The sequence below is a fragment of the Lepisosteus platostomus genome, chromosome 3 (assembly GCF_059453375.1).
Source record: "Lepisosteus platostomus isolate fLepPlt1 chromosome 3, fLepPlt1.hap1, whole genome shotgun sequence".
Lineage (NCBI taxonomy): Eukaryota > Metazoa > Chordata > Actinopteri > Semionotiformes > Lepisosteidae > Lepisosteus > Lepisosteus platostomus.
Window position 1 is genome coordinate 66,095,808 of NC_142613.1, and position 27,418 is coordinate 66,123,225.

General features: G+C 37.0%; 1 protein-coding gene across 15 annotated transcripts in view; it reads right to left on the minus strand.

The window, feature by feature from the left end:
• The window catches only part of myt1la (myelin transcription factor 1-like, a), a 163,353-nt gene that overhangs the window by 43,041 nt on the left and 92,894 nt on the right, over positions 1–27,418 (minus strand). For all 15 annotated transcript variants that reach the window (XM_088626524.1, XM_088626520.1, XM_088626518.1 and 12 more), the window contains 2 exons: positions 12,937–13,307; positions 7,774–8,754 (listed from right to left, as the gene is read on the minus strand). In XM_088626524.1, coding sequence (XP_088482650.1) covers positions 7,774–8,754; positions 12,937–13,307 — 1,352 coding nt within the window. The remainder of the gene's footprint in view (positions 1–7,773; positions 8,755–12,936; positions 13,308–27,418) is intronic.

The following is a 27,418-nucleotide window of genomic DNA, read 5'->3' on the forward strand; positions in this document are numbered from 1 at the left end:
TACTAATTTATTGGTTTTAACCAATTGCCTCCTATTTAAAATCAAACCCACTCCTGAGGATATTGTTGCTGAAAAAATAAAATGTAACCTTTTGATGAAGGATCAGATATACTGAAATAACACAATGGTGTCTTGTAATAACGCAATGTTTGTTTTCTTTCTAGCTGTCAAATGTGTTTAATATTAAAAGAAAATAAATTCAATCAAAGGAAATTCCTATATTTTTTTCTGGGACTATTTCATGAGATTCTCATGGCATCTGATATATGAGCTTTCTGTGAAACACTTCACACAAGGAATGTTCACTGTAGGGTAGAAAGATTAAATTACTATAAATGCAAAAAATGAATTGTAAGGGATTACATTAAAGCATATCATTAAAGTGACCCCCTGTAGTTAACATTTGACTTTGGTACTGCTCCTACAGGCAAAATGTCATGCTGACTACTCTGAATATGTCTCTTTTCTGATGCGTATTGATTTGGTTGCAAATGGGACCACAATGGTGACAGAAAGATCATCTCTCTTGGAGCACAGACAATGAGAATTTCAGTCTTTTCACCCCAACATATAAAAGCAACAATTATTACCTCTCTAAAAGCAAATGACACAGAAAGACCACTAATTAAATTTTAAATGTGCTGTAACCCAGTATCTTGGTCACTTAGCGCCAGAGTAAAATAAACCCAGACAGAAACAGACAGTCCTGTAAATAGATACAGGTTGAAAGTCAGACGAACTCTAAGCGATAAAACAAGAGAAGAAGTGAAGCTGTCTGTTTTATAATGTGATGGTAATGTGTATTTTAATATAAACCGATACAATTAGAAATGCCAAATAGAAATCCAAACATTTTCAGCCATAATTACCATTTTATACCAATTGTTATGATATGGCTGGCAAAAATGTTAGAGCTCATGTTGTCTCTCTGTGTTCATTGTTACCTCATAACTAAAAAATGATGAAAAGAGTGACACCACACAGATTATAAGTAATGTGTGCTTGTGAGTTTGTGCAACACTGATATATGGAAAGGGCTCACAGGAGCATCAAACTTTAAACAAATTACAACAGCATATCTTGTGAAAGACATAAGGAACATACAGTATTCTGGAAACATTTCTGATACATTCCAGTTCTGTCAATCTAACACAACGTAAATTTGGCAACAAAACAACTGGTAGGAAGCTTAAATGATTGACTGCTCAACCATGTTCAACCACAATTTTGCTAATTCCTTCTAAGGCATCATTTTTTGCTCCAGGAGTAACTTTGGCTACTAATACAACCGGTTATCTTGTTTACATGTAAACATACTTGTCAAACACAATAACAAGCAAAGGGATGTGCTCACTGATCAACGGAGTTTCTTGTTGTCATTGGTGATGAAAGAATAGGTGTATTTTGAAGAAACAATTAAAGCGTTTTGGTGGTGGTAAATGTAGTGAATTGGCTACTGATGTCAACTTTATGATTCAGCTGCTTATTGTCATCAGAGGACATCGGCACAGTATTTCAACAATATTTTGAAACCTGTGGCGATCCTTTTCTTACAGCAGTATCAATGCCAACGTCATCACTTAATGATAAGACCCATCCAGACACTGCAAAAAACACTTAATACTTTGCATCTGGAATCAAAATCATGTTCTAACCTATTGTAGTTCTGGAATTTAACACAGCAAAGCATATTTATGGTAAACAAGGCACATTCATCAATGTCACATACTGTATAAGGCTGTTGTTCATTTTGAAAGGAGGCACATACCCATTACCCATTTACAACACTCTTGAGCTATGCTATGCAGTGCCATGCTTTTTCCATGCTTAATTTCAAACGAAATCTGGACAAATCTGGTAGAATCAATAAGTGGTCAACAAATGAAACCTATTCATCATGCAACCTATACCATACTGTATGTGAATTGAGTTGCTTTGATCACAAAAACATTTTCATATGATGAGGGTAAATGATATAAAATTATATAAACAAAACCTGAATGCTCAAACTGGACACTTTTATGTGTGAAATATAGTAAATTAAATATCAGCAAAACCTACAATAAATAATCAAAAACTAAATATTTAGAGAACTTTGGTACAGTATTCTTTCCCCGTCAGTATTCAGTGGAAGCACCTTTGGTAGCAAGTACAGCTGCGCATCTTTTTTCACATGTCGGATTTCACTCATGAAAGTATTCACTGTGAGCATTCAAGTTTTTATTTAAAAATATTTGCTTTAAAAAAGATACTGTAAGATTACTTTATTGGCCATATACAATTTCTAGTGTTAAGAATTTCTTTTTGCATACCCCGACTTGCTCTCCATGAGACACACAGACAGGGAGAGAAGCTTGGGGTCAGAGCGTAGGGTCAGCCCTTAATACGGCGCCCCTGGAGCAGTTGGGGTTAAGGGCCTTGCTCAGGGGCCCAACGGAGTAGGATTCCTCTGCCGGCCACGGGATACAAACAGGCAACCTTTTAGCCACAGGTGCAGATCCTAAGCCACAGAGCCACCGCACTGTCAAGGAAGTGTATACTTTGTATTTGAACAAAATAGGACATCATTGGAAGGGAGCAAATTCTTTTGCAAGGCACTGTATTAACAGCTCACTACTACATTAGAAAAGTGTCCATTATCTTAAATGCCTTTTTAAATTTAGAGTCGCTAATTATGAGTGTTATAGCCACCTGATCTGTCTCATGTCTCAGCTTCTTCACTGAAAGTACCACATGCCTGCAAGTGTCTGGGAGGCTACAGGGTTCATCATGTTGTTAAGAACTAAGAGAGCCCTGGCGGACTTATCTCATCCCACCTTCACTGACTCTAAGCCAATTGTGCTCCATTGCTTGCTGACTGCTGGTCACAGTCAGTAAGTGACAAGACCCAGGCTGGAGACCTCTTCGATGATCTTTTACAAAAGCCACTTGAAATCCCCACCCCCCACCATTTAACTTCAGCCATTTAAATGATCTATCTTAATTATGTTTTGTTTTTTATTGTTTCCACACATTGAACAATGAAAATGGTATATAAACATTTGAGTCTTTTTCAGTCTGTTGCAGATTTCATATTCATACAGGTACAGTACTTTACGTCTATGTTACGTATATGTTACACTATGCAATTTTCTACATTAAGAGCTGCTGTGTCACATGCAAATGAGAACCTATAAGTATATATTTATAAGCCACCTCTGTTTCAAGATTATCCAGCAAACAACACACTAGTCCAGAAATCTCAACATTTCTACTGGCCAAAAAGAAGAGGGCTGACTATCCATTTCAGGAAACATGTCAGAGCAGTGAGGAAGTTCTCAACAAGCTGACAGTCTCCCATTTTACAGTACTTCTCCTAACCATGACTGCTCTGCCTGTCAATGTCATTATATAGGGTTTCAAAGACACCTGTTCCAGAAAGATATCAGAAGCCAAAATATTCTTAAACTTGGTTCACACATTCCTTCAGCACACAATGACCAATTCATACTTTTATAATCTCTCCATTCATTTACAAACTGCTGCCTTCAACACTTTTTCAAGAATACATCAAACATTTTTCCAATTTCTTGAACCCCATTTTCATCTCCCCCTGCCCTTTTTGACATTTTCTTCTTGTCTTTCCAACCCCTCCCCTTTGCTTCTTATTTTTTCTCTGTCCCCGTGTCTCCCACACTCCTGCACCTCTGAAACATATGGTTCTTCTTCCTTTCTCCATATACTTTTCATTGCTCAGTTAATTTCTAGTTCTTTCTTTACACCACTGACACATCCCACTCTAACCTCTACTTTAAATTTCTTCCATGTGTTTCCCCAGTCCTGAACTATATCTGAATATATATTATTTTTATTTTACCATGAACTGTGAACACGACTGTTTCCAAAACTATGCTAGAATCTATATCATTGATTTAAAGTAAAAAGAACAGCAATCCTAATACACATCCATGTGGTACTCAGCATTACCCTAATTTTCCCTTTATCTGTACTGTTTTTATATAATAACGAGCTCTTAATCCAAATGCATGCAAATTGAGAATCGTTCTTTCATGTGGAACTTTATAAAAACATAATGAAAATCTAAATATACCCACATCATAGGCCCTGTTTGTATTAATTGCCGATGTTGCTTGTTCAAGGGGCTTTAACAAGTTGTTTTCAACAAGGTTTTTCTAAATTTCTGCTAAGTGTCCCCCAGAACTCAATTATCATACACTCTAGAGATGATCCTGCAGTTTAATTCTAATTATCGTTTCCATAACTTTAAATGCAATAGAAGTAAGACTATTTGGGCAATAATTACTTGACTTAGCTTTGTACTACATTAGGAATCTTCCATTCAATGGGTATTACCCAAGTCCTGAACAACAGTCAACAGTTGCTAACATCTATAAATAACATTTCTTGTCTGTTTATATACAATTGGTACCATCAGGCTGTGGAGATTTATTTAGTGCATCTAGTATCTGTAACACTTCTGCTTCTTTTATGGAAATATTATTTAATACAGAAATGTGTCTTTCATCAGCCTGAGGCATGTTGTTGATTTCTTGCTTGATGAAAACCAGAGCGAAATATTAATTTAATATGTCAGCCATTTCTCTTTAATTGTCTCAAACCTTTTTTATATTTTTATCTCCGAGACACTTTACATCATTCTTTACTGTACCACATACATCTCTCTGGACAGTAGCCTTCTCAAACACGTGGTGATGGCAAAACTATCTTCATATATTATAGCTATGTACATTTCCAGTGCCAAATAATGAAACATGCTGTCTGCATTTTGTTGGCAATGTACCAGATATATCCCATCTGCCTAGCTGTCAGAATACACACATAGTGTACTGAACTCAATAATATAAAACAATTCAAACAGAGAGGTAACGTGATATGGCACTGCTGCCTCACAGATCTGAGGTCCTGTGTTAAATTCAGCAAGGTAGCACCTTCTATGTGGAGTTTGTGTGTTCTTCCCATGTGTGTGTTGGTTTCTTACACTGGAAAGGAGTGACATTTCTATAGGCTGGTGGATAATACAAATACAAGAAATAAAGATTTTATTTACTGATGTCTATTCTTTAATTAGGTTTCTGTTGGTATTACATACCTCTATGTTAAACAATAAAGCTTCTTCCACCCGGGTTTACTGCTGCCTCCTCGAATGGCTCATTTGGTGATACGAAATTCATATTACAGTAGACAACAGCAACTTCACTGCAGCTTCACAGGAGAAGAAAACCAGTGAAGTGGAATGCATATTAGAAAGCAATAGATATTGATTGTGACCGAGGAAAGACCATGCCTTGCATAGCAAATGGTTTCCATTACCTTACCATCTTAGGATAATTAATGTGCAGTCAGTGGCCCTGTCTTTCGTTATCGGTCATTCTGATGCAGTTCAATTCCTATCCGGCATCTTTAGTTTTTAGGCGAGAAGGCCTTCATCAATAACTGTCGAGCCATGATAATTTTATAAATCATGATGCCACCCACCCCAGACAATCAGTTACACATATTTTACACATATGATTGCTCTTTGGCAATAAGTATCAGTGGTTATCTCTTTCACAGCCTAGGTTTCCTTTATTTCAATAAGGAAAATACATTTTTCTGTGATAGTACTACAGGACATCTATCATTATTAGAAAATTAGAACACTATAGTCGCTTTTCGCTGAGCACATTCCTGTAATATTAATGTGACTCACAAACAGTTTGCCTTGAAATTACTATCATACAGAAGATTCTGCAACACATTGTTTTAAGCATCTACATTATTTTTAAGAGAGACAATGATGATTCACTGTATTGAAGATTTCTTTACATGTTATTAAAATAATAACAAACTGCTTAAACATTTTTAATAAAACATTAATCCAAATATTTTTTAAACCTTCATGACATCACTTTGTGATGAACGACAAAACCTCCAAAATATAAATATTTTGTACATGCTAACATGCATTTCTTTCTTTTACAAAGAAGGTTTGCTGTGGAGAATCCTGAACATCTTAGACGCATTCAGGAGTTACAATATATAACATGAAAGCATACTGTATCACAAGCACATCATAAGCATCATTTATTTATGAAGTATCCACTACTGATTTTTAGTATTAGAGCAGCTCTAACTTTTATTACTACAGCTTAATTTGGGTGAGAAGAAATCAAGTTTGTCATTCAACTACTCCTGTCATTAAATTACTCCTTTAATTCACGTTGCTCAGAATCTTCAAAATCTTAATCACAGCACTTCAAAGTAAACTGTACATGGGCACTACCTTAAAGTGTTATAGCAGCTAATAATTGAACAATCATATGTAATAACATATTGTTAGGTGCCCCTCATCGTTGACATTATTTATTCTACTCATCCACAAAGCTAAAAGATTACTTTGTCTGTGTCAAACTTTATATCAGCATTACCTTAAAAATGGCTAAATACTCAGTTAAAAAGTGCCAGTAAAAAATCTAACTGAAACCGTTCTTCTCTTGCCATGCAGAAACAGGCCTCAATGAATGGATCACATGCCTTCACAGCTGTTATGATTTTGTTACCTCTGAGGAAAGACTGGACAGTACAAGAATGCTTTTATAGAACTGTTATCATTACAGTGTAAATTCCAATCTGACCACCAAAATATGTTACCTTAACCATAGTATTACCTTTTGGGGAATAAAGGCTACTTTCTAAATGCACCGCCTAAAATGCTCAAATTATAATGCTATTTATTACATGAAAGATTCATTTCCAGTACAAACTTTATGTTTTACAAAGTTCTTATTTATGTACTACAGCAAAGCTGGTCCTTGGTATGAGATTCACAGCTCTAAAACTCTGAGTGGTTTGCCATTACTTATGCCCGACAAGCCAAGCATTCAATGCTGTAATGCTAACCTATTTTAACAACGTAATTCACCACTGCAACTACTGAGTTTTGGATTTGTGAACTGGTTTAAAACACCTATCCCGGGGTTATCATGAAGTCCTCTTTTCCAAAGTGTGGATTCTGTTCTAACTACGAGCTTCAGAATCAAGGACCATGACCAGCCAAACATGAACCTTCTTATCATAAGAGAGCATAGAGTATGATTATCTGGATCATTGAAAGAACTTATATTGTTCTTATATGTTACAGTGTTTTGAGGGACCCCAAAAAGTAAAATTTGGTGCCAGTTATATATATTTCATTTTAGAAAAAGAATACTGATGCTTTTTAAAGGAAAGCCATGCAATTACAGTTGCTTTTACTTTTTGCTGTTAACTCCTTACAGGCGTAAAAATCTCAATGTTCCTGAAGCCAAGTAAATAAGTATCTTGCATTCAACCATAAGGAAAACATTCAGAAACTCTTTTTGATTGATCAATCTGTACTCATTGCAAATATCAGCATTGCAAATATCAACAAACACTAAAACCATTCAGATCCATTAATTTCCAAAGGCCTTGCTTAAGGGCAAAATTGTTCTTGATTGTTCTCAAATTCGTCTGAAAGTATATACATGATGCAAGTGATTGTATACAAAAGATAAATGTAATGTCTTTTTCACTTGAGTTTAGTTTGGAAAGTATTTTGGCATTTCAAAATTGGAGCAACCACCTCTGACAGACATCCTGCAAATCAAATTTTGCCGAGAAATATGATGCTGCAAAACACAAAAAAGCATCACAAAACGGCAAATTTTTGCAATGTTTGTAAATATATATGTCTAAATAACTTTGAAATGTATTTTGTAAAGGGCTACGCAATAGAGGAAAATGCCATCTTACCTTTAGGGTAGTATGGCTTCTTCATGCTGCCATCATGGAGTCTGGCTTTCCTCTCATCCCCACAATGTTGCCTGGGACTGTGCTCATCGTGCATTCTTATATTATCTCTCCTGGCCGCGTCCATGGCCATTTTGTCCCTCATGGCTTTCGCACGTTCTGACTCGAGGGCGATTGCCTTTTCCAACAATGACAGATTCCCCTTGGTCATGTCGAAAACCTCCTCCGAGCGGTCAGAGGTCACCGAAGCTGTGTCCTCGTCCCTGTCTTGGCAGCCATCCTCCTGGACACAGCTGGAGAAGGTCTTTGACCTTGGGCTCAGCTGCTCCTCTATTTTCATCAGGTTGACCATGTCTGAGTAGTTGCGCTCCAGTGTCCTCCCTGACCTTTCGTCCTCGTTCTGCTGGCAGTCAGCATACGTTGGCTGCTGCAGCTGTGGCTGCTGGGATTTTTCTGCTGGCTGTGTCTCACTCAGCTTCCTGGCGAGATCAAAGCACTGGTTCCTCAGGCACTCCAAGCTGCTGAGACACACCTCCTCATCACTCTCCTCCACCTGCCCGTTGCTGGTGGCCTTGCCCTGCATTCCTGCACCACTATTCCGACTGCAGCTGTTATTATTACTTTCGCCAACCCCTTCCAGGTAACCCCTGCCATTCAGGGTATCTGACAGCACAACTCCATGCCCCTGGGCCAGAAGTTTAAGAGAGTCCACGGTTTCCCGCACCACATCGCTGTCCACATCCAAGCTGAGCTCACCTTTCCTGACACTCTTGTCGTTTTCGTCGTCGTCCTCCTCCTCCATGCTGTTGGAGGAGTTACTGTTCATTTCAGACTCCGTCATAGCACGGTAGGCAGCATCCTCTGCAATTTTGCCCAGGTTCAGCAAAGATTTGGCCACCAGTTCGTCATAGTTGTCATACTCGTCATTGTTATTGTCATCTTTCTCTGCCATTTGGTTGGATTTGGAATAGCTTTGATGGTCTTCTGTTGGACAGAAAAAATGAGTTGATTTTCAAAAGAGGATTTTTATAATGGCAATGTCAAATCTTATCACAGGCCCCAGTGTATAGCTGCTAATCATGACTGGATACACAGTCTTCAGAGACTTAAAAGAGCTCTCTGGGTTAAAATATTAATGAAAACATTAAGCGGTATAGATAGGGTTAATATGATTTATGTAATGAGTACTGTAAAGCTTCTATAGAGGAAAATGAAATGACACCAAGATATCTACATGGAAATACTTCAATGGCCTTTCAAATGAGCTTCAAGGACATTTTATTTCTGCAATTTCTATGGCATCGGAAGTTTTAAAGACTCTAGCTACAGTATGAAGTGTCAAGACTCTGACAATTTCAATAGTTTAATAAATATTTATACTGAGCTGATAAATGGCTTCTCAAAAGTCATGTTGATGCACAATAAAAAAGCCTTCTAATTATCCAGAGACTAGAAAATCTTTACACTGTGAGCAAACGATTTAAAAAGGAGGCCATAGGATCTTGCACAGGTTACGCACCAATACAAATTTGGAAGGAAGAATCAAAATCTACGTATAGTCACTCCAAAATACACAGAGTATTAGTCCTCATTATAATCTGGGACATATCTTTTAAAATTATACTGATGCGTCTATGCTTCGAAAATTGTTTTACTATATAATACATATGACTGCTGTTACTCAAAGGAATACAATTACAATCCACAATCCAAAAAGACACTTTATGTATGTTTAAATAACTACTGTTGCATAAACACTTCTGTCTTACAACCTAAAAAAACGCAAAAAAGCCCTGCATTTTGTAACTGCTGGCTGTATAATTAATGTCTGTCTGTTCTTCTTATTATTATTCTTATTATTGGTTGTGCCTCAGATTTACAGTGCAATTGAGTGAATCTTTGAAATCTTTTCAGCATTAAATTGAGTCAGGCAGGTTGTTAAAGGTTACCGAGTCCCACTTGTCAGTAATTTGAAGCACCCAATTTTTGGCTTATTTTCAGCTACCTTCTCACTATCGCTGCTCTAAACAGATAAGAGCACATCATCCACACTGATGGCTTCAGTAATAAATTGGCTCCTTTTCACATTTGCTCTCTATATGACAGATAACAACAAAGAAACAGCAGCTTCAAAGTAATTAAAACTAATCTATTTTTTGTTCTATAACATAAAACATATAACGAAGCATAAAACTTAATGTTGGAATGTATACACAGTATGATATTGTATCAAGACTGAATCAGCCCCCAAAGTTTTAAATGCATTTATACAAATAACTCTGAAATGGAACTTCACTTTTACATTACATTACAAAAGCAGAACTGATCTAATGTGTTAATAAAATCAGAAGGAAAACAATAACAGTGAGTCTTTAGAGAGTGAAGAGTAATGATATAAACGACAAAACACATTCTGACACAAAAAGCTTGTTATAGCTGTCAAGTTTAAAATGTAACTGTCAACTTTAAAATGCAATGTCTGAAAAACAGGCCACTTCAGGAAACACTTTTTTTAAAGACAAAATTGAAATAACCACAAAAGGAATTAAAAGACTAGTAAGGTTTTATGAACAGGCTGACAGAGCTGTAGAATGGCACAGAAAATGGCTGCTGCTGTTCATTATTTCTAAACATGATTCTTCTAAAAATTACCAATATTAATCAAATTAATTGACAGTCTGGTAGATCAATCAAATGTTACATAAAGAAGAAACTATATTTTATAAGAAATACAAAAATTGTATTTTAACAATATCAGGCCCTGTGCACTCACAAATGGAATCATGATGTTTATCTCAGGGTTTGACCGTTTTTGCACAAGACTGTGTTGCACAAGACTGGCCGTCTTCAAGTGGGTACTTTTCATAAACAGGTAGCACAATCCCACGGGCCCTTGATGGAACAGACAGAGCTGTGGCCATACTGTAACTGTTAGAAACAGCTAAGGGTATGACCATGAGACCATGCAAGGCCATATTACCTCATCAGCAATTTATTGACATCATACTGGGCCAGGATACATTAATATTACTGATATACTGTATATCTTGAAACCAGATTTATTTTTTAAAAAAAGAAACAGTCTTTGAAAACAATTGCCTAGGTATTGGGGCAACTAGACCCTTTTGTCAAGGTCAGAAATACATTGGCTTAGTAGATGAAATGAGGTGCTACAGATGTCCTGAGGAGAAACAGATGCTGTCTTATGTAGCCCCCATCCAGCTAAGGGAGAGACAGTGAAGCCATTGATGCCCCTTGGTGGGAACACAGTACATGCGAAATAAATAAATTACAGTACATTGATGGGCGTCACTGTTAATCTGTCTTGAAGCTGCTGTCAAGAAAGATAGAGAACAGGGGCTGGCAAACTGAAGTTGTTAAAAGAAATCCTTGCTTAGGATGCTATGGGTAAAAGCGAAACATTAAATCTACTGAGACCTCTTTTGCAGATTGTACAGAGCTGTATTGGCTAGACTTTATCTCAGTAAGAATCCATCCACCATCTCACCCAGAATGCCTTAGCATAGGTTTTTAGCAACAAAACACATTACTGACTTGTTATTCATTTCTTTGACACAATTGCCTTTTGCTTTTTCATCCTTTGCCATGTTTTGGATTAGGTGGCTAGTTTTCTTACATGAAAATAGACAGTGACATGTTCAAATAATTTAAATTAAAGTAATACTATGAACATAGTATATTGTGGCAGAGTGCTGGTATATACTTTTAAAAGCCTGTATGTTTTTATGGCTCACTGTGGCCACATACTGTAAAACATAGCCCAAAAGCACTTTTTTACTGTGACTCTTCCACAGTGCTAAACAGAAATGACTGGTTTACTCTTTTAATGTTAAACTCAGAATGCTATTGAAAAAGCACCTACTGTATGGTGACCTTGATTACCATTTTTGTCAGACACATTTTTCAGCATGCACTGTTTCTGTACAAAATCTAAATACTCAGAGATATAATGCTTTTTCAGACCAACATGAAAATATAAAAAATGTGCAAGAAAATCATGATATCTTAATTTATGTTTTTTTCAACAATAGTATACTTTGTCCATAATATTGTGCAGAAGATTGTTTTGAGTATTTTAGATAAATTCAATAGCATAAATCTTCAAAATAATGTTTACTTACACACACATTTCAATGTGTTACTGTTTTGTAGTTACAAGTTTTGCCATATTGGATATTTTACCATGGAACAAACTGCTCCCTCCACAATAAATGTAATGTATAAATAATACAGTAAAACTGGACTTCTACATTCATTAACATGATTTTAGCTGTCAAAGTGAAATTTTGCATTCTTAACACAACTCGCCTGGTGTGTAAAAAATATGCCATTTGTGAGGTCTACCAACTGATTCCACCAAATTAAACTCAGTAACATACCATGACGAAAATTGTGAATAAACAGAAGGCTGTTGTATTGTCAACCATAAGTAACCTGAGTCACCTCAAGTTACAGTAAATGTACTGCTTACTGTATGTAATTGAATAGTAGCGGTTATACTATCTTGAAACATGATCTTGCCTTTTTCAGTACTGAATATACTCGGAAATACCAGGTTTCTGCTGGAAGAATTTTAGTAGAGCAGTAGGTTGTACAAGGGCCATGAATATGAACATGGTTCTCCCCATACTTGAGCATAAAACCCAAACCAACTCAGTGTTGTGGCAGGTGACACTGCTTTATAGTAGGCGACATCTTCTGAACAGAAAATAAATCAGGTCAATTGCTACTTGTGGTCATTAAAGTTCAGTCCATCTGAGTAAGAATGATAACCCTTGTGTCCTGTTTGAATTCCAGTCAGGCTTTCATTATCACCTGTACTAAACTTTATTTTGGTAGTTTGAGAGTGTCAGCTCAATGAGTGATTGCGTTATTATTAACTTCATTATTATTAATAATAATAACAGCAGTAATTTACAAAGAACTGATATCACTATTCACCTTATATACAGTTTAGCCTGTCAGAGGGTGCTACACTTTAGTGATGGAACAAATAAGTTTAAAACTGGGACAGTGGGTGAAAATCAATAGACAAATCAATATTTAAACAAACATTGGTGCTGCTATTGTAATAATATCATCTCTTATACAAACTACCTAAAAATTGAGGTCCAGTGGAATGCTAGATATATGAAATGTCCTCACCGTGCTCGTGAGCCTGGTCCTCATCATCCTCGTCCTCCTCGTCCTCCTCCTCTTCATCATCCTCTTCTTCCTCCTCCTCCTCCTCCTGTTCCCCTTCCTCTCCCTCCCCTCTTTCCACCTGTCCCTCTTCCTCCTCCTCGCCTTGCTCCTCGTTGTCCTCAGAGTACTCTTCTTCCTCTTCTTCCTCTTCCTCGTCTTCCTCCTCCTCTTCCTCCTCCTTCTCATCCATCTCCTCTGTGCCATCTGTCTCGTAACACTCATCTACTGAGGAGTTGTCCATTCTCACTATAAATGGCTTCCTCTTCGATGCTGGCTCCTGGGACTGTTTGTCTTGCGTTTTTCTTTTCTTTGCCAAAGGACAGCCGTAGACACTGGGATGCAAAAATAATATGGAGGTTAGTGACCTCACCTATTCAGCTTATAATGACCATGCCCTATGAAGTTTGCAAAATTCTTGTTTTCAGTTGAATTCCTTTGTTTTTTTTTAAATCCAGTACATGTGAAATGAAGTCACCATCTTACAGTACAGTACATACTGAATATTTTTTATGTGTTAGATACTGTACTTGCAATTGTATTTAGATACTGTATGTAGTTATTTCTAAATAATTAACAATCAATACTGCTTAATTTGTAACTATAATACTAAAAGTGAAATTAAAGTTTATTTAACCAAAGGTCTTTAATTATACCATAATCATTAGCTATTGTTCAATTGTATTTTAATTGCTGTGTGTAGCTCCATGTACAATTATGTATAGTTATAATGTGAACTTGAGGTAATTTATTTTCACAGAAAGTGCTTATTTGCAGCTGGGAATAAGCCCACTGATGAAACAGCAAAGGGACAGATTTAAACAAAAAGTTAAGGTAACACAGTGCAAAAAGCACCAGTATCTGCAACTGCATGGCATTTGGAAACATTTTTCTTTTCATAATTTAACACAGACTCTCCAAAGACAAATTCAGAACTGATTTTTTAGTTAAAAATATTAAATAATCATGCTTCTTACACTGGTGTTCTTGTAAACTAAGAAAAATAATTCCAAAGCATTACAAAACGGGGGTGGTGTAGAGTAGTCGGTGAACTGTTCGCATCATAAATAACAGCTTGTCGGGTCATGTCCCCACTGCAGACACTGCTGTTCTGCCCTTGAGCAAGGTATTTTACCCCATTTGCTCCAGTACACCCAGCTGTATAAGTGGGGACCAGCATGGCTGGGAGGTATTCTCTGTGATAGACTGGCATCCCATCCAGGGGGCAGTCACATGCTCTCTAGTCTGCTTAATGTTACAGAATCCAGCATGAGCTGTGGTTCTGTTATGGATTTTACCTCTTTTACTATAAACAAGTGGTACCGACTGCATAAGGTGGTACAAACTGTAAAGACTACATGAATGTAGTACTTCTTTAAATAATTGTCAATTGCAAGTCAATTCCTTATCTTGTAAAAACAATTTTTACAGCTGAAAGATGACATTACATTTGACTTTATTTACTTACAATAACAGCAGCATAAACGGCCAATAATGGTCTTTGATGAGACGTCTATGGTAAACATTTTTTAATCAAACATGTCTAATCCTTAAACAAATCAGAATTAAAATAAGGAAATGTGCTAATAATATGCTCAGAAATTAATTGCATATTTGAACTACATAATTTTGTGGATAAACATAAGACTCTCCACATGTAATTGAAGTTCTGAGATTTAAATGTAAGCATTTGTTCAAAACATGCTGCATTTTACTTATTAAATGCTAATACTGTATATACTTTACATGTATAATAGTTTATTCACAAAGATGCATTGTCTCCACATTTTGGCATTATTCAGTGCACAGCAATGCGCAGTGAGAGGGAAGATCAGAGTCAATGAACAGTGAAAACTCCAGGGTCATACACAGTAGAAGAGATTTAAAAAATAATTAATTGCAGTATATCTGAGCTGCAAGTAATAAAGTGCATTCTTTAGACTGTTCTGCCAAGATCAGGACAAATTTGATGTTGATAATCTGTATTTTCAAAAGACATTTGATCATGTTTTCCTAAATCTTTTGAATACTCAAATAAAACAAACATTCTGCTAGACGATTATTTTACTTCCCTGGAGCCTATTTAAAATATGTATGGCCTTTTTAAATATGATATACTGTACATGTTATATAAATACTGTATATGCACAAATAAAATAGGCATATAACACTGGGTATATTTTGAAGGAAACCAGCCATGTCTATGCAGTCTGTCTGTGCTATAGCTATGCTTATCATACGGTTAGTTTGAAGTCATTCAGCTATGAAATATTCTTGATTCTGATTTTTATGTGGTAAAAAATGTTTATACCTTCCCACTCAGAAAAGGATCGGTCCTAATTTGAGCTAATAAGTAGTATTAGATTTAAATTACCATGAGAAAAATACTGGACATCTTTATCTCTTTGAGTGAAGTCTTACATTCACTGTATGATCTATGTGTTCTGAGAAGAAGAGAAATTTGTCTTCAATTCTTCTTCTTCTTCTTCTTCAATTCTTCATATTCAATAGTGAATATGGAAAAAATGGAAAACTCTTTTATTTAAAAGTTAAGTGGCCACAAGAAACCATTATTTCTCACTCACATAACTTCAATCTGTAAGCTTAAACTAAAGACAGCAGAAGGAACATAAATTGAGCAACAATGACAAAAAGCACAAACTAAAAGTTTTGATGATCAAGGGTGGGAAGTCATTTTTTCCAGATTTGCAACATTAGGACACTGAGGCTCTTGCTACAGTACTTCACTACATTTGCTCCTTGTTATCGCTAAATCAGACAAGTACCTAGCGCTCATTTGTTAACTCAATGATTGGCAAGAAGAGGTTCTCCAAGCCACTGTACCTGTAGCAATCAATCATGGCTCATCTTATGGAGTCGCCCCTACCTATCCAGCCTAAGCCTGTTTTCTTGAATCTGTCAAGCTGGGGGAGTGGTTGAATACAGGCTCCCTGCTGCTGAGGGCTTGGTGCTCGTCAGACATGCTTGATTCAAAGTATTGCCTAGATACAGGAGGTGTCTTGCAACATGAACCCTGAATGTGGGTTCTGAATGTCGTTAATTCACGAAGAACGAAGCTGAAAGTCCAAAAGCAGTCCCCAGTCAAACAATTCTGTTAGCTGCAGGTCCAGCCAGCTTAATTCGGAGTCTGACACAGATGAGAAAACATGTGAACAGGCACACACAATCACACAGAACTGTGTGTCACACAGACTTTCACGCAGAGGGACGTCTGGCCTTGTGTAAGCAGTATGCAGGGTCTTGAATAAACAACAAGGTAGAAGGCAGACATAGGTGCTGAAATTTAGACTAATACATACTGGCTGGACATATTCATATATACAAGTATGTGATACACATTCAGGAATTTGAATACAGCATTGTACCGAAATATTATGAGACAATAGTATTTGGCATACTAAATAATGAGTCAATAGAAATACAATTCTGCTGTTATATGCTATTCCTTGGCATCAAGTCAGATAGATTGAAAATGTTTTATACTATTTTAGTATAATAAAGGAATGTGCAACAGCCAACTTCTAATTGAAAATAATTTTAAACAAAAAGTACGGCATATCTGAAATTAGTTATCTGTTGATATGTTTTGCATAATTGAATGTATATTTTAGCTTCTTAATATTCCAGTTACATATCGTTGAGGGAGCAAAATTAACACCCTAGCTTTAACACATTGCAGTCCAGACTTGAATCAACCTTCACCCTCCAGTCATAGATACAGACAGAATCCACTAAAACCAGGATTACTTAATAGTCTAAACCCTGCACCTCTGCATTATTTCATTAATCCGAGCCCACATGAAAAACTCATTCTGATCTGACAGCAGTATAGCTCTCATGTGTTTCGAGCTGTGGTGGTCTGTTCCTGATCAATAGTGTTTGTGACCAAACATTTCAAAACCACATTAAAATGCCACTCAACCAGCTCCATTCCATTGCCCTCTAAATAAATCAAGGTCTTGCCCTGTCAGGTCACACTGAGGGAGACTGCATTTGGAACCAGGGTTCATTCTATATCAGCCCCTGCGTTAGCTTTTAGCTTTTGATGATGCACCTAATAATACGATAAGTAAATAATACATATTTATGGTTCACTAGAAAGGTGACAGATCTAGAGTTGTGAAAGAAAGGTTACAAAACCGTAATAATTTTACAGATGTGAAGTTTCTTGCAAGGAATAATTGTTATATGAATCTTTTATTTGATTTATTGCTAAGAATCCTCTGTGTTGCTATATAAAACAAAATTTTGTGGATAGAAGTATGGTGATTTTGATACATAGAGAATATATTGACTTTGCAATAAAAAAAAATTAACCCTCAGAAATTCAGAACAGCTAAAAAAATATACACCATAGGATATAGTCACACTCCCCAAAATCTTTTTCATAATACATTTAAATGCGGTATTATGTAAAGTCAATTAAAACTGGCAATGTGTGTTTCAGAATAAACAACATTATTCACTGGGGCTTTGAAGTGGCGCATAGAATAAAGGTTCTTGTTCAGAGCGTAGGCTGAGTTCTACAGTCCAGACATTGACAGCCTGAGTCTGTGCTGTCATTAGAGGGCTTTCATTGCTACTTCTGGACGGGATAAATTCATATGGGGTCCCATGGAGTACAATGCAACATTACCCTTGGCCATGTGCCTACACACCTGAATTTTTTTGTCAGTGACAACTACTGTACATCAGTCCTCCAAATGCCACTAACTCAGCTGCATGTATTGTGGGAGTCAGAGGAAACGACAGGCAAATGGTTCTGTTGGCTGTGTTTTGGAGGAAACCAGGCACAGTCCTTGCTCCTTAATGGGCTTATTGTCTTATAAAGTACTCTATCACATTTTGTTCTATAGACCTCTCCCATATGACATCTACTGTATGGAAATCTTAAAATTCAAAGACCAAAATATTAAAAAATTAACATATTTCAATATTTAGAGAAACCAAGTGTTATTAATGTAACGCAACAGGGGCTCAGGCGGGCGCCCTTGCCGCATTAGGTCGGCCCCAGAGATCTCTCTACAGCCCAGTAGCTGTAGTCCTGCTATCACAGGAGATCTCTCTTTAGCTCACGGGGCTAGGTCGCTGCAGAGAGACGCGGGAGTCCCGGGTTCGAGCCTCAGTCGGGAAGGGGCCGACCTGATGCGGCAAGGGCGCCCGCCTGAGCCCCTGTTGCGTTACATTGGTGTCAGAAGCGGGGTGGGATAGCCCTTCGCCGAGGATGGCGATTTAAGCGGGGGAGAGTGTAACGCTTACGGCCGACAGGTACTGTGTAAGAGCCGGCGTACCAGAGCAGGTGACGTCACCGCCCTTCCCTGTGATAGCAGGACTACAGCTACTGGGCTGTAGAGAGATCTCTCTTTAGCTCACGGGGCTAGGTCGCTGCAGAGAGACGTGGGAGTCGGGATGGGGCCGACCTAATGCGGCAAGGGCGCCCGCCTGAGCCCCCGTTGCGTTACATTAGTATTGCGTGACTGGTGCCCCATATAATCTAGAATATTGCAAATAAGACAATAACACAAGGTTTAATTTTAATACATAACCTAATTATGGTGCCGGACATCGACTATTCCTGCAGTCATGACTAAAGGAAATTATCCAAACTCACATTCCCATGTTCCATTTGGTGTCCTTGAGGATACATTTGCTTTTGCCGTGATAAGACAAAGCAGTAAAAATTATTCTGAAAAAAAGTCATGGAGTCCTACATGATAAGCAATAAATTATATATAAATTACAGGGAATAATATTAATTCCAAACCTTTCTTACTCAAAATATATAATATTGGCAAAAATATAAATATAAAATGTTATCTAAATAAACAGAAAAGTCATTTGAATAAAGTCACTTGATAAAAGGCTGCATTAAAAGTTTAAAAAATGTGTCCATGTAGAACTTCCATAATACTCTCTTTTGGTAGAACAATGATTTTTATTTTCTAAACACAACATAGTGCAAAAGTACATATACAAACATCACCCCCCACACCACCTCCCCCTTACCCAATTCCCAACTCTTTTCAAAGTTTCACAAAATGGCTTTGTCTGTATGTTCAGCAGAATTAAACCACCCTCCCACTTGCACCATGGATCAAATGGGACAGGATCCATGGATGCAAGGAGAGGGAATGTGGAGTCATCATCCAGCAAAAGCACAAAACATGAACGGGCAATATCTCTGTTTAGATTATTGGACAAGTAGAAAGAAACCTGATTCCAAAACCAAACAAATCTTGACATGTCCCAGACATGTATAAAAATGTTCCACAGTGCCCCCTAGACATAACATACACAAGGGAGTAACAATTACCCAAGACACCAACTACAAGAGGATTTTAGAGGGCAACATTTGTGACATACCAAATATTTCTCAAATAAGTATTCTCATCTGCATTATTTAAATTGTATTACAAATGGTAAGTGCTGGTGAGGATTTGTAAGAAACCTGTAATAAAAAGACAAAGAAGAAGCCATTCACTTTGTTTTATTCCTGCTATTAAACAAATGATATATTTGCTTGTGTAGACAAGCTTCCCATCAGACAACGCCATAGGCACACATTGCAAAAAGGTAAACAAACAAAGAAAGAAGAGCCCAGAAACGCATGTTGCAATCGTAGTACAAGATTCCTTTGTCAATTCAAAGTGAAAAAGAGAATGGTGATTGCCTGTAAGAATTTGATGATTGCAAAAAATAAGAAAATATACATAATGTCTCTTGTAAATTTTTCTATGCCATGTCTTAGAAAATATGGGTCCAAATCATAGTCTACAAGTTCTAAATGAAATCCCTTATAATCCATGTCTTTTAATTTACAGTATATGAGAAGACTAGATAAAAAAAAAGTTTGGCAAAATCAACCAGACCTCTTGCAGACATTTTTCACTGTAGAGTAAGTTGTTTAATATGCAGTTGCTTGTCTTTCTATATCTATATTGGAACTCTGTGATATTCAGTGATCTAGGTGAGAGAAAGGCTAATAGACTAAAAATAAATAAGGAGATACAAACTTGAAGTTGAAGAGAATTAAAGAACTGTATTCCTTAAGGAACTGAAAACACATTGTTTACCATTTTGACTACAAGCTGCACATCTCAGCAACAATGTACAGTATCTTAGGTGTTTGACCACGAACACAGTCAGGGGTAGACCAATTTTCTCTAAAGTATAGTTTAATTGTAGTAATGCTGATATAATACTCTGATAAAGAAACATAAATCGCAGAATGTAGACAGCAGATGAGACAAGGATTAAGACATGTTATATATAGACATTTATATGGAGTATAGTCTCAGTAAAGCAATATAGAATGTAGAGAGTTATTAATTATAACAGGGTTAAGAGTAGCAGGTAGCCAAAGTCAAGCCAAACAATAAGAATAAAAGTGGGCAGTCTTGAAAACTGCCTCTAGAATTTGTTAATTGGGTGGAACTTTGGCTGCTTGTTAATTTAATGAAAGAATGACAAAGGGTGAGACAATGACTCTAGTCCTTTGTATAATATGCAGAAGGTGTTGAACATTGTCAGGGACCAGACAGCCTTTAATAAAACCTAAGTGATTACAGTGATCTGATGTGATCATATACTGTACACCTCCAGCTGGTATGATAGCAACTTAGCAAATTAGGGATATGGGCTGATACCTTGCACAAAGTGTGGGATTGTTCTTTGTTTTAATAACAGAAATATAATCAGAGTATTACCATTCCTCCAAAAATAACTTTCAGCAATTGCCTTATGAATTTTTACAGTTATTGGGAGTAGCTATTGAGGTGTCCTAAGACAATGGTCAACATCAAATTACAGTAGTATCAACATTTTCAGTTACTGGAAGCTTTAAACCAAGAAAGGAATTGAGGGGCTTGCTAAATTGTGGGGTGTCACAGTGATCAATGGAATCCTCTGGATTAGTTTAGTTAATTAACTTCTGAGTAAATCATTAAGCATCAGCAACAATTCAGGAAAACAAAATAAAAAGAAAAGAGCAGAAGGGAAGAAGGCAGAAGGATGGATACTGGACGCACAAAGAGAGAGAAGAGACAGGTCCAGGTAGGAGGTCCTGGTTCCAATAAGCTTTTAACACCAGATTCAAGATAAGTATCTGAACCTTTTTAAGACGGCTTGCCATTCTGTTGTTTTTAAGAAACTCTTATTTCCTGTATAGAGCATCACTAGGTTAAAAGCAGTCTCTCCTGGTTAGTGGATGCATTTTTTTAAATAGGGAGATACTGTAGGTTTCCTATTCACTTGTGGCATCCAGATTTAACTGTAGGTCATGTTCTGTTTAGTTTAGAAGGCAGGTTAACCTTGTTGGCCTATGTACAGTAGTTGTTTTATAGTATAAGATTTTAATACTTGATAGCATTAAGGGGCTTTTCTGATTGCCCATGAAGTAGGCATGCGAGATGCCTAGTTTGTCAATAGAGTAGCCTGTATGTTGCATTTTATGTTGTGTGTTATTGTCCCTATTAATAAATAATGATTGAACCCACTGTGGCTGATTTATTACTCTTTTCCCAAAGCTGTGCCAGAGAACAAAGAACTCAAGTGCCTCTAATTATACCAACTGCTTGGGTATATCCTTGGCATATCTTTACAAATTGGGGGATATAATTATTTAATTACTGATTAACCTGCTTGGTTTTTTTTGTAATTTTTTGTAATTCTCTATTTACTTAACCCCCTATTTGTCACAGTCAAATCATCCAAAAGAGGACCTAATTAGGACTAAAAGCTTTTTAGGGACTAAAAACCTTCTTTATCTCAGACTGTAATATAAGATAATTCTAGCACAGCTGTCTTTTCGAGTGAGTAAAGTATCGAGTGAGACAGTGAGTCAATTATTAAATAAACATCTTACATTTTCCTTGATCAAACTGAGCTTCCAAGCTTTTCTAATATAGAATAAAACAAGTGAAATCTGGGGATCTGTATGTGATCTGCTAATAATTTCTAATGGTATAAATATCTGAAAAATGTTTTATGACCATTGATTCTCAAAGCTAGTAAGCAGCTGGGTCAACTGTCATTAAAATAATATTTTTCTGTAGAACTAAGCACAGTAAATGGTGAATAAGATGATGGTAGAAAATAATTTTCTATGAAGGTTAATTACCTGTGTAGCAGATGCAGAAAAAAACAGCTGTTGAGCACACCCAAGGAACACTAGCTGTTTTCAGATGAGTAACTTTATTTAGACCAAACGTAAGCAATTGTGAGGCACATGCAGCAGAAGTTTCTTAAATGAAGGCTTTGACTGTATCCTATAAAATGTGGAGGTTGTCAATAGAGCCACAGCTAAAATCAAGAGATTTTTCTAATTTACTTTGAAATTGTAAACAAAACACCTCATGCTGGTGTGGCGTCGTGTTAAAACACCAGCAGGGGGCATGCTAAGATTTATTAGTAAAGATTAAATCGCATTAATTGTTGAGATATGATCTGATATTGACTTGGGTAGCATTTTTGTATTGTGTGCCACAGAAAGAAGATTTTGGCAGGAAAAATATATTTATTTTTGGAGTAGGATTTATGTCTGAAAAACAGCTAATTTTTTGTCTTAAGACATACCATGCAACTAAAACATCCAGGACAGACATACAATTTCTGCCCCTGAACTTCAATCTTTTTCAATTTCTGTTGAATATATGATTTGTAACAGTATTCATATCGGCACCCAGAATAATTTGAAAGTCACTCATTTCCAACAGGGTTAAGGACTGAAGGTTAAGAAGTCTAGTCTGAATGTAACAGGGGTATGAACTGAAACAGAAGCTATTTGTTTTCCTCAAATCCTTGTTTTCAAATATCACTAGTTTATCATCATTGACACCAATGTAAAATGTCAACAATTCCTTCACAATACAACTAAAACCATTTGTGTTTTGTTTCTTGCAGAAAAGTGGCTGCCATATGCAGTAGTAATCCTTAGGAAATCTACCAATGCTTTTGTGCTTCAAATGAGATTCCTGTATCATGTCAATATCTATATTTTTCCTTCTTAGCAAATCTAGACAGACAACAGAACTGAATGCAGCCCGGATATGCTCCCTGACAAAACATATACATTAGTGATGCATATCAGAGCCCAAACCCAATGTCAATTCGGGATTTTCAACTAAAATAAATAAGGAGTATGTAATAGGATTATATACTACACAGAATTACAGACGTGAACTGCCTAATAATATATATTTTCAGAGTATGATTGATCCCAATCCCCCCAGAATTAAAAACTAAAATTAAAGTCTCTCCCACCAAAAAAAAACAAACATTAGATGACAGGACTGCTGTTGAGACCCTTTTCTCTTGCTCCTCTCTTTGTAAAAACCCTGATTCCCCCATGAAAAGCCAAAAACCAAAACACATTCCAGTGAACAATTATCAGAATAGCCCCTCCTGTAAGAAAGCTAAGTAATTTAATACAAACAATAGTAGTAGAACAAAAATGAATAAGGGAGATGCCATATTGGGTGAGAGATAAAGTCAAAGGATAAAAAGAAGAGATACAGGTTAAAGTTGGTATAAGAGCTCAGTGTAACTCAAAACCAGTATAGACACACCCTTACTGCAATCCAAAAAATGAATAATATTAGAACACTTGAAAGTTAAAAGAGAAAAGAAATAAGAAAAAAAGAGACGTTTTCCTTGAATATACTCCATTTGAGCTTAGATCCCTTATTCCTTCAGATCTGGCAAACACCTCTGCTGTCTGTGCCAAGGTGAACAGATGTGTCCACCAGCTTGGAAGACCTTAAGCACCACAGGGTATAGAAGGAAGGGCTGGACCCCTGCCTTCCACAGTGTTCTCCTCAGTCCTGCAAAGGTGTGTCTCTGCTGGGCTGGTGTTGTACTATAATCCTCGTAGAAACACACCATGCGTCCTTCCACTGAATGAGCAGAGCCTGACTGCCAGCTTTCCTTAAAAAAGGCTGCTTGTCTGTGTACAGGGCAAATTAAAAAAAAAAATCCCTGGGCTTGTTGCAGCCTTTAGAAGAGTGACCTCAATATACATCGTGCCCACTCTCAATGCACAAACTAGGCTTAGGATCCACCTAGAAATTTACATTCAGGAATCAAATTAGGTTCTTATCCTCAGATCCCCATGGTAAACTAACAAATTGAATGTTGTTTCAGCTTACACTTTCCTCAAGCGTCATTACTTTATTCTACAGAACTTCTATCTCACTGTGGCTGTATATGTTTTCACAATCCAGTTGTATAAATTATATTACTTATTTCTCACCGAAGATATGGTTCAATTACAGAGAAACAGGTTACTCATAGTTGTTGTCTGAGCACTTATAATACTTACTAATTACTATGATGTAATTGAAAACACCAAAACAGAGCTAATGGAGGGTGAAGGTGGTGGTTGCAGGATACAAAGAGTTTCCCTGATATAGGAAAGTTGAAAGATGGGGAGGTATATCTTGTAAACTAGCTGACATGTGATGTACACATCTAAAAGAGTGTTGTATTCAGGCACAGGAACTTAACTTAAAATTCAACATTGTATAATGGATTACAGATAGAACTAAATCAGAATATTCTAATAGAATATTGCACTACAGGTTAAAAAAAAGAATACGTGTTTTTAGTATAGTATAAAAGCCAAAAAAGAACAGTACCGGACAGAATAAAATGTATTTGTGATAATAATGGAAAACACCAAGAGATTAAAGGGAAATGGATGATGTTTTAAATAAATATTTCACTCAGGTGTTTAGCCAAGGGAGAAATCAACAAAATGCCTCAGGCTGCTGAAGGACAAGGCAATGTTTTAAATACTGTTAGTATAGAAGATGCAGAAGTATTTCATAAACACAACTCCAAGTCCTGTAAGAATGACCAATTGTACAACAACAAATAACAACAAGAAATGTTATTAATAGACCACTAACACAACTTTTCCATCAGTCACTCAATACAGGCATAGTACACATGGACTAGGCAATTGCTAATGTAGAGTAGCACCTATCCATAAGAAGGGTGACAAAATAAAACATTATAGACCAATAAATCTGACTTCTACCACATGCAGGTTTATAGAAACAGTATTTAGAACTAAACCACAGAATCAGCTATATGGAAAAAAGTAACTGTATATTATACGGGATAGTGAACCAGGATTTAGAACATTTAAATTGTGACAAATGAGAGGGAATTCAGCTCATTTAACTCCGTGAAGTTGACCCCCTACAGACAGCACAAACCATGAAACCCACCTCATTCGTTAGTGCTACGTTTGTGCTGGTTTGTGCTGTTGAAAGTAGAGTTTGTGCTGCTTTCGTTCCCGAGATATAGCGCCTTGTTTTCCCGGTGATCATGTGACCACGCACGGTGACTTTGACCTCCAGTGACCCCTGTCTGTCAAGCCATGTATTTAAAAAGTGAATTTGAAACTTTCTGAACCATTGTTACTCTTTTTTATGCAAAGCACATTCGCCAACGTGAAAATGAACCAGGACTTCAGGACGTTTTTTAAAGGGGCACTATGTACAAAGTGTTCACAGTTCATAACACATCCGAGAAACAAGAGTCTACCATCTCACACATGCAGACCGCGGCAATATTGGAAAATATTTGTATTTTCACAGAAGGGATCATATATTATCTAGGTTCTTTGAAAAACTATCCATTATCCACGTGTTTGTATTTACAGGGGTCTTATGCGCAAACATGAATCCTTTTATCTTTGTGTTTCTGGTCAGTCCTCGGTGTAGAATACAGCGTGAGGGCACACCTTGACCTCTGAAAACACAGATATGACTGCCTTCGTTAGATCGTCAAATTTCTCCCAGGTGAAGTCGTTTCTTTTGCAGTATGCAATGTAATGACCTAGGACATGTTTGCTTGTTCAGCTCCATGAATTCCCCTCCTACCTAAGAAACAGCACAAACGATGAATCCCACCGCAATTGTTAGTTCTGCGTTTGTGCCGGTTTGTGCCGTTGAAAGTAGCGTTTTTGCTGCTTTTGTTTCCGAGATATAGTGCCCTGTTTTATTGGGTAATCGCGTGACTATCTACAAGGACGTTTACAGGTACCAACTAACTCTGTACTTAAATTACTGGATGTGATGAAAACAATGGATGCAATTTGTTTTCCGAGTCTGTCTGGTCAGGTGGGGGTGGATGTTTTACATTTCAGTATAGCGCCTTCTTTTTTTTCTGGCCGTGACATCACTCTGTGCCATCGGCACCATACAAAAACAGCAAGTTCACGACCTCGAGATCTTTCAATTGTGATCTTTTGATCAGTTGACCCCAGCCTTTGCAGTTGAACTGATTTCTGATCTACTATCTGCATCTCTGGCGAAGACCTCCTCTTCCAAATCGTAAAATACTTTACAAACTAGAAATACTGTTCTGTAATTATGATGCTACGTTGACGTCCCCACAAATTTATTTAAAAGTAAAGGTATTTGAGAAACGTATTTTGTTTTATATCGCAGGGAATACCACAAAATTAGTAAGCTTTATTTGTCGTTATTATGATATTTCTACACATGCAAGTGAAACCTGAAAGGATTTGTCACACTTCTGAATTTAAATCATTATGTTTTGTTTCTGTTAGTGTTACAAGAAGAATTGAACCCCCAAAAATCTCTGACATGTTGCTAATTGCTGATGTAAAAGCTGAAATGATTAAGTGGTGAATCCAATGCTTTAAAAACATATTATAAACGAAAGAAGGGGTTCCCTTACGATGTTGTAAGGGGGCTGAGTGACGTCACACCCAGAAAAGAAGGCGCTACAGTATATCTCGGGAAAGAAAGAAGCTGAGAAGTTACTTTCAACGGCACAAACCGACACGAACGCAGCACTAACGAATGAGACTGGTCCGATTCCCCTAAGACGTTGTAGCGGGGCTGAGTGACGTCACGACCCCGAAAAAACAAGATGCTATATCTTGGAAACGAAAGCAGCACAAACACAGCAATAATGAATGAGTTGGGTTTCATCGTTTGTGCTGTCTGTAGGGGGGCCAACTACATGGAGCTCATTTTAATTGGTTTGTTAAGAGCTTGTTGATCACTGAATCGCATCCATTTGTTTCTTGAAGGAAGTCAAGGTATCGGTTTCAACAGCATGTCTGGGTAACTTGTTTCAAACATCCATAATCCTTTTCATAAAAAAAAATGTTTCCCTTCCTATATTTTTCATTTGTGTTCTCTGATTCCTGTTTTATTCATGCTTCTCAAAAAGTCTGTTGAGTTGACTTTGTCAGTGTCTTTCAGGATTTTGGGCATTTCAGCCAGTTCTTTCAGCGTGTCAAAGAAAAACGTCCCTTTAAGGCCAATCATCTGGTTGCTCTTTTCTGGACTGATTCCAGAGCAGCAATATCTTTATCAACACGGTTAGCAAAATTGTATACAATATTCCAAAGGATGCCTTACCAGTGCATTATACAATTTTAAAA